At 39.2% G+C, this 18,119-nt stretch overlaps 1 protein-coding gene across 5 annotated transcripts in view; it reads left to right on the top strand.

Annotated features, from left to right (window-relative positions):
- The window catches only part of MOBP (myelin-associated oligodendrocyte basic protein), a 206,098-nt gene that overhangs the window by 179,760 nt on the left and 8,219 nt on the right, over window positions 1-18,119 (top strand). For 3 of the 5 annotated variants that reach the window (XM_015281727.3, XM_015281725.3, XM_025147516.2), the window contains 3 exons: window positions 4,064-4,303; window positions 10,567-10,629; window positions 16,299-16,493. In XM_015281727.3, coding sequence (XP_015137213.2) covers window positions 4,064-4,303; window positions 10,567-10,629; window positions 16,299-16,493 — 498 coding nt within the window. The remainder of the gene's footprint in view (window positions 1-4,063; window positions 4,304-10,566; window positions 10,630-16,298; window positions 16,494-18,119) is intronic. The other 2 variants (XM_040696044.1, XM_015281726.3) reach the window with 1 other exon arrangement.

Below are 18,119 nucleotides of genomic sequence, written 5' to 3'. Positions count from 1 at the left end.
TGAGTTGCCTTGCATCTTCAGTACTGATTGTACCTCTCTGTTGTGCTCAAAATGCAAGGTTTGGGACTCTGAGCCATTCTCCCTTTCATTTTACCTTGTTACTCCATTCTCTGGTACAGAAAACTCAAAGCAGGAAGCGGCTGGCCAGAACCCTTCATAGCAAGGAGATGGCTAGGGATGAAAAAACCTAGGGAGCAATTACAGTGATAAGAGCCTAAGGGGTAGGATTTGAGCTATTATACTAAATTAACCAGGCATCGTTTCCGTTTCTTGGAAAAATAAAATGAAAGGGATGTGGGGATTTTATGTGATCCCCAAAGTAATGCATTGATCTAGGTAGAACCATGGAGGCTGCATCAGAGAGAGGCCTACATGTAAACAGTTAGCAAAAAATGGTAGCACACATGCATAGTGAACTGCTGACTGTCAACTTAAGGAACTTTCATTGTGCAGTTTTCATACAGTGTAGATTTTCACACGCTGAGATTAAAGAGAGCTTACTGAAAACACACAAAATTGCATCACGATGTCAGGCAGTGAACAACTGATCATATGTAAATTGCAGTGAGGAAACATACTTCCATATTTTATTGCATTGTAATAATAACACGATAACTTGCTGACAGTTACGTTTTCATCCATGTTTTAGAATAAGATTTCAGTTCAGCATTGAGCTTTCAGTCTAAGCATTGAGCTTTCTTTTTTAATTTGTTTCTTTACTATATTCTCTGAGACTCACAGTAAAAGGAAAGCAGGCCCTTTGCTCTCTCCCTTCTCCAGATCTGCAGAGTCGTCAGCAGTAACATTCTGGAACAATTGCAGTCATTTTGTATCTTACAACTGAATTTTATAGAATATTTTATGGAATATTTCGTAGAACTGTCTTGAATTACACTTGAACAAGGGAACTTAATATTTCATAGAATAGCTTGTGTTGGAAGGGACCTCAAAACCCACCCAGTTCTGCCCCTGTGCCATGGGCAGGGCAGCCACCCGCCAGCCCAGGCTGATCAGGGCCCCATCCAACCTGACCTTGGGTGCCTGCAGAGATGGGGCACCACAGCTTCTCTGGGCAACAAAACGTGCTGAACTTGGGGAGATTGTTGCCACTGTATCATGGGCAAAAGAACAGCCTCCTTTTGCAGGTTGTCCGTAGAAACGCTGTAAAGCACAGCCATGAAGCAAGCACAGCAAGAAAGGGATGTGAAAATTGTCCTGACAAAACCAAACCCACTCAAACCCTTAAACTCTGTTTTCATCATCATTATTGTCATTGCTTTATTGGCTTTCATTATCGTTTTGAGAGGAGATGTTGCTTAGTGTAGCTGTAATTCTTAGATGTCTAATGGAAAGTAGAGTCACTTAATTGCTCCCAGTGATGAGAGTGCCCTCATTACAAGTTTGATTCTTCTATCAGAAGAGCTTCTCCATACATTGCAGCTTTCCTGCCCTGCAGCCAGCTAAGGGGGAGCGCTGTGGGACTGCTGGTGCCCGCAGGGTGGTGCTTGGGGTGTATTTATGTGAACAGCTGCCCTGAAATTGCCCCAGTTGTCACTGAGAAGCTGCCTGCAAACTCACGATCTGTGTCATCTTCATCTGAAAACTGGAATTTCTAATCTGTTTCCTATTTGAATGGATCTTTTCTGTCCAGGGTTCATAATGTAGCAGGGACTTCGGGAGCCTCAGAGGCAGTATTTGGCTTGCTTACTTTACTTTGAGGTCTTTGCATTCACTGAGATTACTCTGAGTTATCAGCCATTTGCTTGCAGGGATTTGTCCAGTGTGTATTAGGAAAAGTGTATTTCCTATTTTATTGTCTGCCGAAGGATTTACACTTGCATTAAACCTACTTGATTTACTTTCAGTGAGGCTGTGTCAGCCTGCCAGGCCCTCCCTCAGGCTTTGCTTTCAGATAAACCAGCAGCCCTTTCATTCTTGTTTGCAGATGTTAGTGTTATTTACTGCTGATACATGCTAATAGGAACTTACGCAATGATTTATATGAACAGAAGGGTGTCGCTAAACTTAGCAGATAGAGCAAAAGTGTGACCAGTAAAGAATAATGAAGTTTAAGAGAGCATCTATAAAATAAGTAATACCATTTGGTGTCTTTATTATTTTTATTCGTTGTCACGGCTCCTAATGCATTTTTAATCAGTTAATCCACAAAGGAGGTAACATTTCATCACAAACAGTCAAACACAAGTCAAGCAGCCCATCAACAACAGAAGCAGAGCAGTGTAGCATTCCAGGATATCATTATCTCTGCGTGTAAGCAGGAATTGACAATTCCTACAAATGTAAATACTCCAGCTGCTAAACGTGAGGAGACTGGGAAGCACAAAGATGGGTAATAAGAATCCAGCAGTAAGAAAATAAACACCCTCAAAGTATGTCCTCCCCCGGGACTCCACGCTGACATTCTATGTCTGCATAGGATGGTGGTTTTTTTGCTCACTTGTGTTCTCAGCTCCAGGCTAAACCATACTCTTCCTGCCCAGATGTTGCTTGAGAAAGCCTACACTTGAGGTGCAAAGCTGTCAGAACTCAGTAGTAAGTCTTGTAATCCTAAACCATATCATCTGGAAGCAGGAGAGTAGGTCGTTGGAGGTACCTATTAAATAAATGCCCACATGCCCAAATTAAATGAAGAGGCATTCTAGTAATTAGCTGAGACTAGGTAACTAATAATAAATATCTCAAGTTAATGAATTGCATCTCCTAAAATACAAATGTGCTGTAAATTATCTAAGTTGTGATAGTTTTTCTCCAAATTACTGGATAGATGGATTCAGCAGCAGATTTCAGCTCTCATAGTGGCTTAGTGGTATGCCTTTTTCATTACCAAACTGTAGCACTAAGCTGTGAAAGCGCCAGAGAATACAGTACAGTGTGCTGTATGAGAGATGAAGACTGACAACAACGAACATAACGTGTCAGTCCATGAAGAGCAGTTGAGTGAGGAGGATTTGAGGGAATCATCAGTTAACGTTTTCTGTGAGAGCCGGTGGCAATTAGTCCATCCATAAACACTGCTGCTGAGGCTGCAGAGAGAGAGTAGCAGTGCAAAGCAAATCTGCTTATGTATTTCCAAACAAGTGGCAGAGAAAACGCAGCTTTGAGTCTCTCCAGCCATGCCTGGTCCTGTTGCAGTAAGAGAGCGCAAGGCAAATTTCCTGCCAAATAGGAATAATTTCCTGTCTGAAGATTGCTCCAAACCATTATCTTAGATCTGCTGCGATGTGCCTGCCGCTTCCAGGACCCAGGCTGTGTTCTTTGTAGTCTCCTCCTGGATGGCAGAAGGGGAAAAAAAAAAAGCCTTCTCTGCACATGATTAAATGTTGAGCAGGCACCATGCCAGGCAGACATGTAAAAGGATTTTGCTTGCTTTCTATTCAGCCTGCAAAATGAGAAACTTGTGGTCAGGTCTGTTTTTAACCCACCGTATTTAACCAAACATCTGAGTACTTTCGCCTTTAAGGATTCAGAGGTAAGGAAAGAAGATGCTCCTGAAGACTGATGTTGTTCTAAGGAGACTGGTGTTTGGAAAATAATTATAGCTGTAGTGGGTCCACCAATGTAACAGTCACTGGGAAAGCTGAAAATCTTAATGAACCCTTAGGAAAATGAGGATAATGCTCGAGGCCAGCAGACGAGGAATCTGAGCATGGCTTTCAGCTGGAAGGTGGACACGACTGCCAGGTTGTCACAATAAATTACTTCTCACGCTTCAGTTTCCTTATATGCACCATAACTGAGAGTGGTGACAGTGCAGTATTGGGAATGAGAAATGCCATTTCATCTTATTCGCTGCGCTGAGATGTGTAATGATTTTGGTAGGTCCTTTCAACATGATACAAAAACCAGGAATGATAAACGTTATCCAACAGGTGTAGGTTTGCCGGTCTTCCTCTCTAACAACATGGTAATTATTTTTCAGCCCACGTTGTTTGCTTTCTTTCTAGCCTGTCTGCACACTGATCATATCTATACTCTTTTCTATGAAACTGCTTTCCTTCTGTAGCTATACCATAATGACACTGTTCTTCTAATTTCTTTGTAGGATTTGGATGATTTATCAGAAACGGATGGAAGCAGTGAGGATCAACATCATAATATCAAGCCTGAACTTATGGAAGAGGAGCTGAAATCCAGGTTATTTCAGCTTGCTGCTAAAATGAGCGACAAAGAAACATCTTCTGGTGAAGAGCAAGAGTCTGAACCTAGAACAGACCCTGAAAACCAGAAGGAAAGTTTGTCCTCAGAAGAAAATGGCAAAAGTATTCAGGAGGAGTTAAAGAAGGTAAGTGCTTATTAGAAGGAAGTGGGTCCAGTGCTGTAAAACTTAGAATCCAGAAAGAGGAACTTGTGTCTAGAAAATCAATCGTGGTTGATTAAAAAGCCTCAGTCTCTGAAGTGCTTCTGAGCTTGCAACTCTTACGCAGGTAAAGCTTCAACTGTGGTATTTGTTCCTTCCTGTGAGCCTACAGCATTAACTCAGAAGCAGTGAACTTTGTGTAATAAACCTGTTAAGTGACTGATACTAATGGAATTATGTCTGTTTATACTGACAGAGAATCTGCTCGTATGTTTTTATTTAAAACTATACCCGTATCTCCTTTTCTTTTTGTCTCTATCTTGTTTAAGATTTTTCAGTCCTGTTTTTTGCTCTCCTCTTCTTAGTATTGTTTAGCTCATTCTGATGTTATGGGTTCTTCTTTTACCTCTACCTGTAGGAATATTCTGTGCTTCCTTAGAACTTTACAGCTCTTTTATGCTGTCAAATAATAAGCTCTCGTCAGTAGTGACATATTCTAGCAAAATGGTAATCTAGTGCCAGATAATGGATAATCCAATTCTGATAATGGAGGAGATTTTCCACTCATTTCATTTCACCCTTACAATAAGAAGTCTGACTTCAGTGTCATCCCACAGGACTTAACATCTGCTCTCTTTCTGTTTCTGAATTTCTTTTCATATTGTAGGGTGCACTTGGTGCTGTGTTCAGCCATTTTTGTGCTCAGTTCACCATGCAGGAGAATTCCTGGAGTCCTATCCATAGACTTTAATTCTGGACTTTAATTGCATTGTGTTGTACCCTAGCTAGCCTATGTATTCTGTTGAATAATTTGATATTGCTCTTCTGTCTTTGTAAACCAAAGATGAGCTAAATTTAACATGCAGGGGGAGTAATCTCTTGCCTTTGTCTGTTAGATGCTGGTGGCCTTCTTTTCTGCAAGGGCACATGTCTGGCTTATGTGCAACTTGATGTCCTCCAGGATCCTATTTCCTTTTCTGTCAAGCTATTTCCCAGCCAGATAGTCTCCAGCCTATACTGATACAAGGGAGAATTCCTCCCCAGATGCAGGATTTTGCATTTCTTTATGTTGAACTTCATGAAACTCCTGTCAACCTGTTTCTCCAGCTTGTCAAGGTCCCTATGAATGGCAAGAGGGCCATCTCAGGTCTCAACCACTGCTCCTAATTTAGGGTACTGACTCATTGTTTCTGCCAAAAATGATGATAATAAACAGTACTGGCCCCAGTACTGGCCACAGGCGTATACAACTAGTGACTGCCTTCCAGTTGGACTTAAAACCTCTCAGCACAATCATTTTAGACCAACAGTTCAGGCGATTTTCAACCATCTCACTGTGTACCTGCCTACACATTCAATCCATACTTGTTCAGTTCATATATGCAGATATTATGAGAGACAGTACTGAAAGCTTCATTAAAGCCAAAATATCATTTTATGCACTCTTTTAGTCCAGTGAAGTAGTCGTTTACTTCATTGTATAAAGCAATCAGGTTGGCCAGGCATGATTTTCCTTTCATAAATCCATGCTGACTACTCCCAGTCACCTTCTTGTCTTTCATATGTTTGAAAGTGGCTTCCAGGAGGATTTGCTTCTGGATCAGTGCTCAGCAGCATTCCCCACATTATCATCATCTTTCAGAGATGAAGAAGAGCAATCTCACAGTGCCAAGGGCCAGCTCCCTCAGCTCTGGTGAGCGTGCCCCATCAGGTCCCATGAACATGCATATGTCCCATCTGTTGAGATGTTTGTTCATCTACCAAGAGCTTTTCTTCATTGTTCCAGACTTTTCCACTGGACTCAGGGGCCTGAGAGCAAATCTTGCATGTAAGTTGAGCTGAAGACAGTATTGTTTAGCCATAGCATTTTTCTTGTCTCATGTCACCATGTCACTTCAGTAATGGGCCCCGTTTTCCTTCATCTACTTTTTGTTGCTGGTATACCTGCAGAAGCCTTGTTGCCATTTGTGTTCTTCACCAATTCCATCTCCTGGTGGATATTAGCTTTCCTGACACCCTAACTGTGTATTTGGACACTGTCTCCATAGACCACCTGGATCTCTTGATCCGGCTTCCACATCTTGGCATATTAGTTCATTTTATCATTTGAGTGAAATGCATTTCAAATGATGAATAATAGAGAAGTGGCCAACTCTTGTTCAAAGCTGAGCTTCTATGCAGTCAAGTCCCCAAGAGGTGCGTATGGCACACAGCAAACAATATTTTTTGTTGTTTGCCACACAGCAAACAATAACAAGACTGAGTGGATCTGGGAGGTAAGAATGTTTGACTAGTGAGAGGCAGCACTAGACTTCTTATGTGGACATGTTGACCATTGCTGACTGAAATAAAAACCCCTTCTGGGAACAAGGACCAGAATAGAAATGAATTAGCTGTCCAAGGTGAACATCCCATTTTCATCAAGAAGGATGGAGAGTGCCTTTGCCTAGGATAATCTATGGATGTAGCTTCAAACCCTTTACTCCTAGGGACTGCCTCAAACCTGGGCTTGTGTATACTCTTACCTCCAGATTCTTACCTGCCATACACTGGAAGTAGCTGCTGTTTCATCTTCATTGCTTGGCTTGATGTCTCCAGCTATGTTTCCTATTTCTCTGAATGGAAGTGGTAGATTTTTGGCTTAAAACAACTTGGTGAAGTTCCCCAGTAATCACTGGTGAAAAGAATGGAATGCTTAAACTGAGTAAATTGGTGCTCCCTCTGCAGGTGTTTGGAAACTCCTGCCTCTGGTGACAGTTTTAGGGCTGAGCAGTTATATGAGGTAGATGAGATTTCTGCATCCTGTATGTGGTGTACTTAATCAGTGCATCTACAGAGTATTACTTGCTTTATATACATATATATCTTACTTCAACATTTGTACGTTAATTATTTAAAATATGGTACTGCTTCATACATTTTTAACAGTAAAATTTTCTTAAGTTTAAAAGAGAAGAGATGTACCATATTCAGGAAAACGTTAATGCTCGCTGTTCTTTATTTTTTATTGATTTTTGCTGAAGAAAAGTCATAGTCATACATCGTCACAGTATGTATTCTTTTTGCCTATAATGAAGAAACCAAAATATCCCAGTACTATACACAGTCACGGCTTCAGAGGAATTGAGAGCTGAACGTGCTTCAGCTGTGGGGAAATAAACAGACTGCTTTCAATCTTATTCCTGACAGTCATCGTGATAGATAATTTAAATCCTCTGACGCATACCTTGTCTTTGGAAAGGTGACTGATCAACATCCTTCAGTGAAATACTGAAGTTGATAGTGGATAATACTAGTTGGGGCTATGGTAATCTAAAATACAAAGACGTATCAAACTCAGAACGGAATAGAATAGAATAGTTCCGTCAGAAGGGACCTCCAGTGATCACCCAGACCAACTGCCCGACCACTTGAAGACCATCCAGAGTCTAATGCATATATACACATGCATTAACTTGTAACTGAGTAAATGATGTGTCTCGATGGAGGCAAGCATAGAAAACATATTTTTCAGGGAACCAGTAATTTCAGATGCCTCAAAAGTCAGAGATCCTTGTAAACTGTCATTTTTAAAAGCCTGATTTTTGAAGAATACATATATAGGGAATTACAGATCTTATCGACTGATGTTTGACATTCTCAGCCAGAGACCCAAACTTCTGATAGTTTCAAAGTAAACCTGCAGTTGCTCTAACTGAGCAAAGCTTTGTTTCCTGCAGTTCACTTGGAGCTTCTGAACACAGATTAAATACTATATTTTAGTATATTTTAGTACCGTGTTTAGTATATTTTTTTAGTATATTTTAGCTGTGCTGCCTGTCTTTGTTAGCTATTAGTTTTCTGTTCTCGAGCTCTATTCTGGCACACATTAGCAACCTTAAATCACAGGGAATTACTAATTACACCTGACCACAGAATAAGATTTCAAAAACATGTATCTTCTGTTGAATCACTGGCAATTGAGTACTCCATGCTCAGGAAAATCTGATTTCTACTTGTCTACACCTTCAAAAGTCTAGAGTTCTGTTTTTTAGTGGAAGCTGGGAATTTCATGTAATCACATTGATTATATGATGCTTTAAAAATAATTAGTGTATATTAAGACTTCTATCAGTGAGAAGAACTGGCACACCCTAAGTCTTCAGTGGGGAGTTAGCTGAAGTTGGACATTCATGGATTGTCAGTTCTCTCCTCCAACTGAGATTTTGTGTTGTATGCCTGCCTTTAAGATACAGGATGGAAAATGCTGACCTGTGAGATGCTTGTTAAGATCACATATGATACTTGAGGGTTTAAACGGGTATTAATGCTGGCTAATTTTATGACTTAAACTTTCCTAGAACTTCAGCACAATCATCTTCAACATTTCTAAGTCTGTGATTGCCTAAAATGGACTTGTGGAGGTTCACAGCTCTCCAAAGCAAATATAAGCCCACAGCACGCTTGTTTTTATAGGTAATATTTTGTGCTTACTAAGTTACAGAAACAGTTTGTGGTCTTTCACCAGTGTGCAGACCCCTAAAAAGCCTGCTCATCCCAGCTGCATAATGAACGACCATGGGGGTCTTTATGTTTTTTTTCCCCCACTAATACCCTGGCCAATTAAAAGAAAAAAAAAAAAAAGCAAATAATGGGTCAGGTTTGTATTTCATGGAACAGCCAAGAAATACTTCTTGTAGAAATCACAGAAAGCAATTTGATCAGTATCTAAGTAAATGTTTAAATCCTCGATTGAACAAAGAAGTCGAGTATATGTTCTAGTTTTTGCTGGACACAAATGCTATTCATGAGATTTCTCCTAGATATTATTTATTGATCTTTACTGTGCAAAATTAAGCTGATCCTGAGCATGTTTTGTCAAAATCTGAGTCTGATTTCAAGCAAAATTGTTGCTTCAAGAGCATAATTGTAATTTTTTTTTCAGTTTTAAATAATGGACAGTGATGTTTGTGATCTCCCAATTCTTACACCTTCTGGGCTCAGTGCAGTTGCGTATGTCTGGATTTCTTGTCCATCTGAGATGTCTTGGGATATCCCACAGGGTCGTTAGCTGCTAGTGTGGGGAAGGCATTATGCAATGAAGTCTCTCATGCCTGTCTGACAGCTGTGTTTGAAAGTCCTCAGATGCTTTGAGGTGTTTCAAACAGCACCTTGTGTTTAAGCGATTGAATCCACCTGCACAAGTGAAGGATATGTGAGATTTCAGCTGGCTTCACATAGGGAATACAACACCTTTGTAAATAGGTTTTCTATAATCTTGGATTTTATACTTACGTTAATGTTTGTCCAAGTCAGCTCTGTCCAATGTGCATGAAATGGGAATCTCATTCAGTTGTGTGATTACTGAAGGCTTATTTACTTTGCAAGAAAATCTAAAAGTCATTTGACAGGTACAGCTACAGAAAATCAGTTAAGATTAGTGAAAACTCCTTTAACAGAATGGCAGGAAAAAAAAAAAGATTGTCACAAAAAAAAAATAGTTATTGTTTTCTTGTCCTTTCTAAGCAGTCCAGAAATTTGGCAGTGACAGATGAGATCTGTCAGATCTGGCTGGAAGACACTCAAGGAAGTGCTGCTCTTCAGCTCGATGATACTTCTGTCCCAGCACAGCTGTGGTTCTGTCACTGCTTCAATGCAAAACCAGTCAGTATAGTCTGAATAGACTTAAGTAAGTTAGAGAGATTAAGGTAAACCTCCTGACTTGACTCTGGAGAGTGGTAGTATGATGGGTTTTATGAGTTTGTTTTGGGACAGTGAACTCCAGCAGTAAGCAGTAAGAAGTGATTTGGCACAAGACATCTCAATTTAGCACGAGGGTTGCAGACATGAGTAACTGGCATAAGCGGAATACATACCCTTTTGTAATGTGAAACACACACAGCATCCAGAAATTGAAGAGATGGCTGACTTTTCTTAGCACTGCTGCAAAAGTCTCCTGTTGCTAGTGCCACTTTGTTTTGGGGGGGGGGGTTAGAAATCAGTATTTCCAATCTGCTTTATTTTGTGAAAAACTGTGTCATTTGCAAAATCTGTCTTAATAAGATCAGTTATTTTGAATATAAAATAAATTAGACATTGCTTTAAATATTTTAGTAATGAGGGTAATAATTCCTAGTATTTTATATGTTACTTTCTTTGTCCTTGTGCTCATCCCAAAGTTCTAAGTCTGAAGCTTTATAAATATTAACCTCTGCAGATATTAACATAACTTTTCTGCCTTCTTATTTAACTGCTTTCCCACTATCTAGGAAAAACAAAAGGCTTTTGATCTTCATATAAAGCTGCAGTTTTTATCCACTGTATTGCAGCAGGTGAGAGCACTTTGTTTTGTCTGTGTCTTTTGACATCTCTTACGTACTATGTAAGAGATGTTACAAAGTGATATTGAGGGTTTCCTCATTTCCCAAGCAAAATTCTCAAATTCACACTATTTTCCTAGAAATATCAGGCCTGAAATACCAAACCTCTTGACTAGATTCAATGGTCATTGCAGAAAATGGTTTTCTAATTAGAAGTATACTTATGTTATGATGGGAGTGATGCTCGTGAAGTAGGTATTTGAAGCAGACTGGCTCTCTTATTTAGATTCATTATGAGAAAACTTGATTTTGTCAGCAAAGAACAGAAGACAAACATTAGGTATATTATCTTCATATTCTCACATTCACATCTATTAAAAAATTTGAAAGGAAAATTTTAGAAGTTGATTTCAGCAATACGTTTCTAGCAGTTCCTGATCACAGTAGTCTCCAAAGCTCCTAAGCTCCCAGTTTAAATGTGAACAAAACCCTTAATTCATTATAGAGGCTGTACACAGTGCATAGGTACTTTCTCTTTTTGCTGCTAGTGTCTGTTGCTTATGGGAATAGATCTCATATTCTGTGCTATTTGAGTCTCAATTTGTAAGAATCAAGTGTTAGACCATATTTTTATTTTATTCACTAAACAAATGTATACTTACCATGTATCTTAAAATGCATGCTATTGATAGTATCTCATACGTAGTACTCGACAAATTAATTTTGTACCATTTTCTCAGTCGTTAAAAAGTACAATAGCTTTTTTTTGTGTCAAAGGTTGATGCTTAATTCAGCAAAACACTACTCCTCCCCACCTTCTCCTTTTTTTCTGTACTCTAAGTTTTGTCCTGGGAGTTTCAATCACCGGATGGATCTTGGTTTTCTTCAGTGAAAATGTCAAGGGCAATTTTAAAGAAAAAATATTTTTACATTTGTGCAACGTTGTCAGGCTGTAGACACTCGTATAGAATGCTGTGTAGATTTTAAGACTTGAATGTTTCCTTAAAATATTATTATATTATTATGATAATATATATATTATAATATTTAATTATAATTAAATATATATATTATAATAATATATATATTATTCCATAATATTTTACCTCCTGGAAAATAATTTCCTTCCTCATGATTATGGAAACCTGTCACTGTATTAGGACAGTGGAATGAATTCGTTAGCTGAAATGTAGTATCGATAATTACCTTGCAGAACCAAAAAGAGAGAAAAATAGGTGATTCTGTACAATGATTTGGCTTTCCTTTTCTAAATAAATGCTTGTATATTAGGATATTGATATTAAAGTCAAGGTAAGAAGTCTCAGATAGGAGAGTCATTTCTTAATAGCATAGTTTATTATTGTACACTTGTCTTCCCTTTTTTATCAAGGGAAATTTTAGCTTCCTTTTCCAGTCTTTGTGGTATTGATTGGTTGGAAAACACTTTCAGGCCAAAAGATCTTTTGAATGTCAGGATTGCTGACTGCCATTGATGGCTGAGCCTTGGTAGCTCTGTTCTTCACCGTGATGTGGCCAGTATCCCCAGTCTTTCTTGCCCACGCAGAAGACAAACTTTTGGTGGGCTTTTCAGGGCCTTCTCAAAGCTGTACAGTGAACTCTCATGGGCTTCAGAGAAGGGAAAAGGCAGATTTGGGTCCTGGTGTTGTTTTTCTCAAGTCTGTATTCAGTCTAGTTACCCTGGAATGATGAATGACCCAGAAGCAAACCCAAACTTTTCTTCTCCCCAGCCCCTTACGCTTCCCACACAAAGAAGGTGAGGCCTATTGACTGAGAAACAGGCTTGAGACTGGAGCTGATCGTAACTGCAGTGCAGTTGACATGATCAAAACTGGCAGGACTCTTAGCAATAAAGAAAGATCCCCTTGCTCTATTTCTTGATCTGTTGATGTCAGTTGTGCTCTAAGGAATCACTAGTTCCTGCCTTCCGCAACAGTTTACAAAGCTTAACAATGGTGTAGTGTTATAGTGGCAAAAAAAAGAAGATTCTAATGGCTGAGTACAGTGTGAAGAGAAAAATGAGGCAATTAAAGGAGAACTTTAAGACTTTTAAGAGCTTGAACAATAAAATATATAACTTTCATGGAAAAGAAATGATGTGATGTTATAGGCTACTGAATTGCCTAGAAGTACTTAATGCTTAACTACTCTCAGCAGCTTGGACACTTACACTGTTTCAGGTATTAATAAATAAATAAATTCAATTATAAATAAATTCAGATATAAATAAAGCATCTCACTTTATTTGCATTATTCATCATCGTTTGTGTCAGCACCTCTAATTCAAGAAGAAAAAAGAAAGAAATATTTGCAGTATCAACAGGGGAAGGAGTGTCAGCCAAAGAGAGGGGAAATGGCTTGACAGGAAGAGCTAGCTTAGACCACTGAAACATCTGTGCAAGCACACATGGAAATGACAATAAAAGATGTTTCATGTGATGTTTTTATAGTTATATTCAAAACATGCAGGCACACATACTTGTGTATTTGTTTGCACACACACTTTTTTAGTATTTCTTTGGTTTTAAAACTCTTTCACAAAGAACTCAGGAGCCTCAACTTCTCCTTTTGATGGTATCTACAATATTTGTAAGCCTGAGCATTAATTATCATAAAAAGAGGCAAATGGTTGTTTTCTTCTTTCCACTAAGCTCTTAATCTCAAATTCAGTAGAAAATGAGATTCTCATAAGTGGTGCATACACTCAAATTTCAATCATCTGTATCAATTCAATTTGAGAAGAGTGGCGTTAACTGAGTATCGCAGTATCGCAGATGAAAACAGAATGCATTGCAGTGTTTCAGGAAGAATGGCTGTGCTTAATTTTTCTGTGCTAGCTGTTTGTAAATAGAGATTGCTTTCTGTGTATATCACATCTATATTCTTTGCTCAACAAGACAGATGGGAGAGACTTTGTCATGGCGTGTTAGCCGTCTCTTTGAATGCCCTGTGGGTGTTAACAATGACCTTTCTTGCATGGGCGAGATAAATGAGACAGCCAAAGGTCTTTATAGCAATTTGAAACGTCCACCTACCAGGATGATCTTGGTACGCGTGTCTGTGAATTTTAAGTTATTTTTATAGAACCTCATAACTCTTAAGTCTGATGGATGGAGAGAGGGATTGTGAAGCACCAAAATTCCAGTTTTTTTTCTTTTTTCCTTACATGCATTAAATAATTTTCCCTAGAGGAGCTCACTATGTTTGCAAGCCGGCTGCTATGGAACATGAGTGATTCAAACAGCTTTTGACAGTTGCTGAAGAAGAAGTAGACACATTAGTGAAAACATTAACTGAGTATACAATTTTTCCAGTTTGAGAACTCCTGAACTCTACGTTTTTATTTTGTCTTCCTCAAGCAGTCATTGATCTCTTCTTGTGTCTCTCAGCCTGCAGCCCAAGGCAAAGTTGACCTCTGAATAGCCTTTAGCAGTTTAAATGTAAATACTTCAAAATATTGCTTGTGCTCTTAAGTTTTGTGAGATCTGCTTGACAGAGGTACTCTAAGGAAGGTTGCTTTTACTGTCTGTTATTTCTCTATGATGTTTAGAGCTGTATCCTTGTAACGCCGTAAAAGTGGAAGTTTCCCAAGCTTAAATAAAAGCCTTAACTGTGACTCCCGTGCCTAGATACCTGCAAGCCAGGATCAAAATACGTGCACTGAGACATGCACTTTATTGCCTTGTGCAACTTTTAATGTGAAGCAAATGTTTGGTTTTAAAGGCCAAGCAGCGTTTGCCACTAACAACTTACCTCAGGAATCTTAGATAAAAAATTCATATTTGTTTCATGCTGAACTTTTCTTCTTTTGATCATATGTATTGAGAATATAGGGTATTTTATTCAAAATCTTGATTTCATAAAGATTCCCATCATAGAACATATACCAGGAAAATAATAACCCTCTTATACAGTACTTTGTAATAAGTGCCAGTATGTGCTCTCTGATAGTGGCGCAAGAAACCTTTTTCTAATTAGATTTAATGTATTTTGGAAATCCATCATTAGCTACAGAGGATAATTGAAAAAAAAAAAACCAAAACACCAAAGTGAGGTTACAGTCCTTGAAATGGAGGACACACAGCAGCAAAGATGATGAAGGGAATGTAGATGATGATGAAAATGTAGTGTCTGGCCTTTATCCTTTCTTGTTCTATACTGATAAAATAGAATAAGAATTAGGTACTTGTAAAAGCAACTAATAATGTAACATTGATTTCCTCCTCTATCCTATAAAATTATTGATCTGTTTTTAACCTAATTGGCACTTGTGAACATAAATGGGAAAACCAGTCAGCTATTCATGGGATTCAAGTATTTGTTCTCTGTAAGAAAGTCCTAGGCTTCCTTGTTCACAGCTGTCCTAACAAGCAGAAGATCTGTGTGCAGTACCATACAGTATTTGCTTTGTTCTCTTCCTTTTTAATCTCATGTGTCCAATTATTTCTTGTAATTCAGAGAAATAACAGTGCTAAGGATGCCTTAACGTACTGGTATACTACAGTTGGGCACACACTGCTAAAGAAGCCGTAGTTCAGTGAAAGTCTTATCTAACATAGAAATGAAAAGCAAACTACTGGAAAGAGAACATGAGGTTTTCCAGTTCAACCCCCCAGCGTTTGTGTGAACGAAAGAAACACTATTTTTCCCATATCCTGCTAAGAAGGCCATCTGAAATATGGATTACTATAACATTTACATTACAAAGTGTATAGGTGGATGGGTCTCTCATTCACATGCATAAGCGTATGTGTGTTTGAGGGACTAATTGAGTTTAGGTCAGAACTTCCCTCACTTTTAGGCAAAGCAGCACTGTATGTATTGCACATAAATTCAGTGCGAGTGGTTGTGTTGGCTTCAACAGGCTCTGTCTCAGTTGCCAAGCTGTATGGTTTAGATGTTGAGTTTGATGCTTAAGGGTAGACAGGTGAAATTTTATTGTCATCGGAGCTCTTACAGGGCTGAAGCTCTGTAAGAATCATCTGAATTGGGATGGGTAATAACCAATTGCAAATCAAGAACACTGATCAAGAGAAAAGACTTACAGTTGGTTGAGGTATTATTTTTTTGAACGTGGATTAAACTGCATGCTTTTCCTTGGTATTTGATACAGTTTATTTAACAAATGTTTATGTGCTTACAGCTCAACCTTTCTTTTTTGGGGCCATCATACAATTCCTAGCAATCATCCATATAAACTTATCCATATGAACTGTTGTTCTCACAGGGCTGCTGCAGATTGCACTCCCCTGTTTGTGGCTGCAGTGGGATGGCTCCTGTAGATAAGGAGACATGCTTCCACATCTGTTTGCCAGCACCCAAAAAAGAAGATTGCGGTTTAAAATCTCTTTAAAAAGCTATTGCAAAAATAGCTATATCTAGCTCACTTGGATTTTAAAGCTAGATATGGGTATGTTCCTTTTGCGTAAGGTTTGGAATAGCCCTCCAGTAGAAATTGTTGTGGAATAGTTGTGTATGTGTGTTACTTTGTCTGCTGTATCCGTGTGCATGTGCTGAAAAGGGAGAAATAGGTGCCTCAGCAACTAGCCAGGTGTATTACTTTGGCATTTTTAAACCTACAGGTATAAGCAAAGCCAGGCTATGTAATACCCCTCTGTGCTAACATACTGCTGTTTTCTCTCTCTACTCTTGTATCAAAACAGAAATACTCTGCTGTCTCTCTCTGCAACATATCTACAGAGGTCCTGAAAGTCATCAACGCCACTGAAGAGCTGATAGCAGAATCCGGCAGTCCCTGTGATTTCCCAGATGATGTTCAGGACAAGGGAAGAGGGACGTTCCCACTGGGGACCGACCCCATCAGACTCGACGAGCAGCTCACCACACTGGAAGAAAACGTAAGAACACAAATAAGTGTGTAAGTGGTTATATGTGTGTGTGTGAGGCAGCTGGGCAGCATTAGCCTGTGGTATGAATTAGTCTTACACCAACAAACACACCAACAGAACAAAAGATCTTATTTCAGAGGGGTACTCAGCTGTGTTATGTGTTCCTTTTTTTCAATGTGCATTTATTTGAGAGAGGGGAAGAGTTGGATGTGCTGTGTTTTACAACCAATTTCAGAAACCCTATCTTAAAAATGAACGTAAGCCCTCCAAATCCCTGCAGCTGTGCAGCTGTGCCATGCCTTGCTGAAGCCATGCATCCCCAAGTCCCAGCACAGCTTCAATGTTGTAAGGGCAGGAAGGAAAAGCCTGTCCCAAGTCACACAGAGAAGTGGAGGACTTCACGCATGCTTTCCCAGCACTGAGCACCAGGGAGCCAGTAAGAGCAGCAGGCTGGAGGGGTCAAATTAAACATACTTTACCTTTTTCATGAGTGCCTGTCATCTTCAGGAAAAGTGTAATGCTGAATCAGAAAGAAGTCACTACCCACTGGAATATTTTCATGCACCCACATAATGGGTCACAATGGGTCACACTTGTGACTTATGATTTTCTCCTCTTCCCACGTGTAACTGATTACATTGAGGTGCTTTTCACTTCCTTAGGAGCTTTTAAAGATCTCACAGGAATCCACTCCTATTATAGCATTGTGATCAGTTCAAGAAAGCACATCCTGAAGGTCTCCAGCCCCCAGAAAATTTTCAAAGACAGAAACTGCTTAGGGGAAACTGCACTGAAAACTTATCTGAGGTGCATTTTTGACTTGCTTAAGCCCCAGCAATCCTTCATGTCATTCTGACTTTCTGACATCTGTGGTGTTGTGGTCTCCAGTTGTTTCATTTGAGTCAAGCATTTCTCACTGAGCAGATTCTGTGTGCTGAGGCAGAGCACTGCTTGTTGTGGTGTTTGTTCATAAGGCTGAGCTCAGCCTTGCTGTGTCCCCACACCACGTCTTTCTCTGCTCCAGAAAGGGTTTGAAGTAGATGGCAAAGTGTCAAGATTTCAGTACCACACTCCACATGCAGATTTAAAGAGCCTTAATAAACTCAGGAATCCAGAATTGTTTCCAATGCAGATGGGGACACACATGTGTGCACTACTTCCTCTTGGAAGCCTCCTCCTCCTCTTACTGGAGACCTGGTAGTACACCATTGCTGTTTGGAAGTGCAATGGTTGTTCTGGTAAAGAGAATCTTTGTACTAAGGAAAACCTTCTATTTAGATCTAGCTGGAAAATGATCAATAAAATTGAAATTTAATAAATGCAGAGAGTGGCAGAGTTACAAAAACATCATTGACATTCTTTCTTTGTTTTTTGTTTTTTTGGCTTTTTTGTGTGTGTGGTCACTCTCTAAAGAGGTTTCTTATTATACTGTTCCTTTTCTTCTTTCTCTTAGCTTTCAGATATAACAGATAAATCCTGAAAAGAACCTATTAATCTGAAGTGGCTGTTGTATATTGCACCACAAAGACACGTCACTGAAGTAAATGGAAAGAAAAATTAAAACCCACAAAAGCAGGAACATTTACATTTAAGTCATAGTGTTAACTTCACAGTCCACATCTGTCTCTAGGTACT

This window comes from Gallus gallus, chromosome 2 (assembly GCF_016699485.2).
Source record: "Gallus gallus isolate bGalGal1 chromosome 2, bGalGal1.mat.broiler.GRCg7b, whole genome shotgun sequence".
Classification (NCBI taxonomy): Eukaryota; Metazoa; Chordata; class Aves; order Galliformes; family Phasianidae; genus Gallus; species Gallus gallus.
This window is presented reverse-complemented; position numbering and strand designations above follow the sequence as displayed.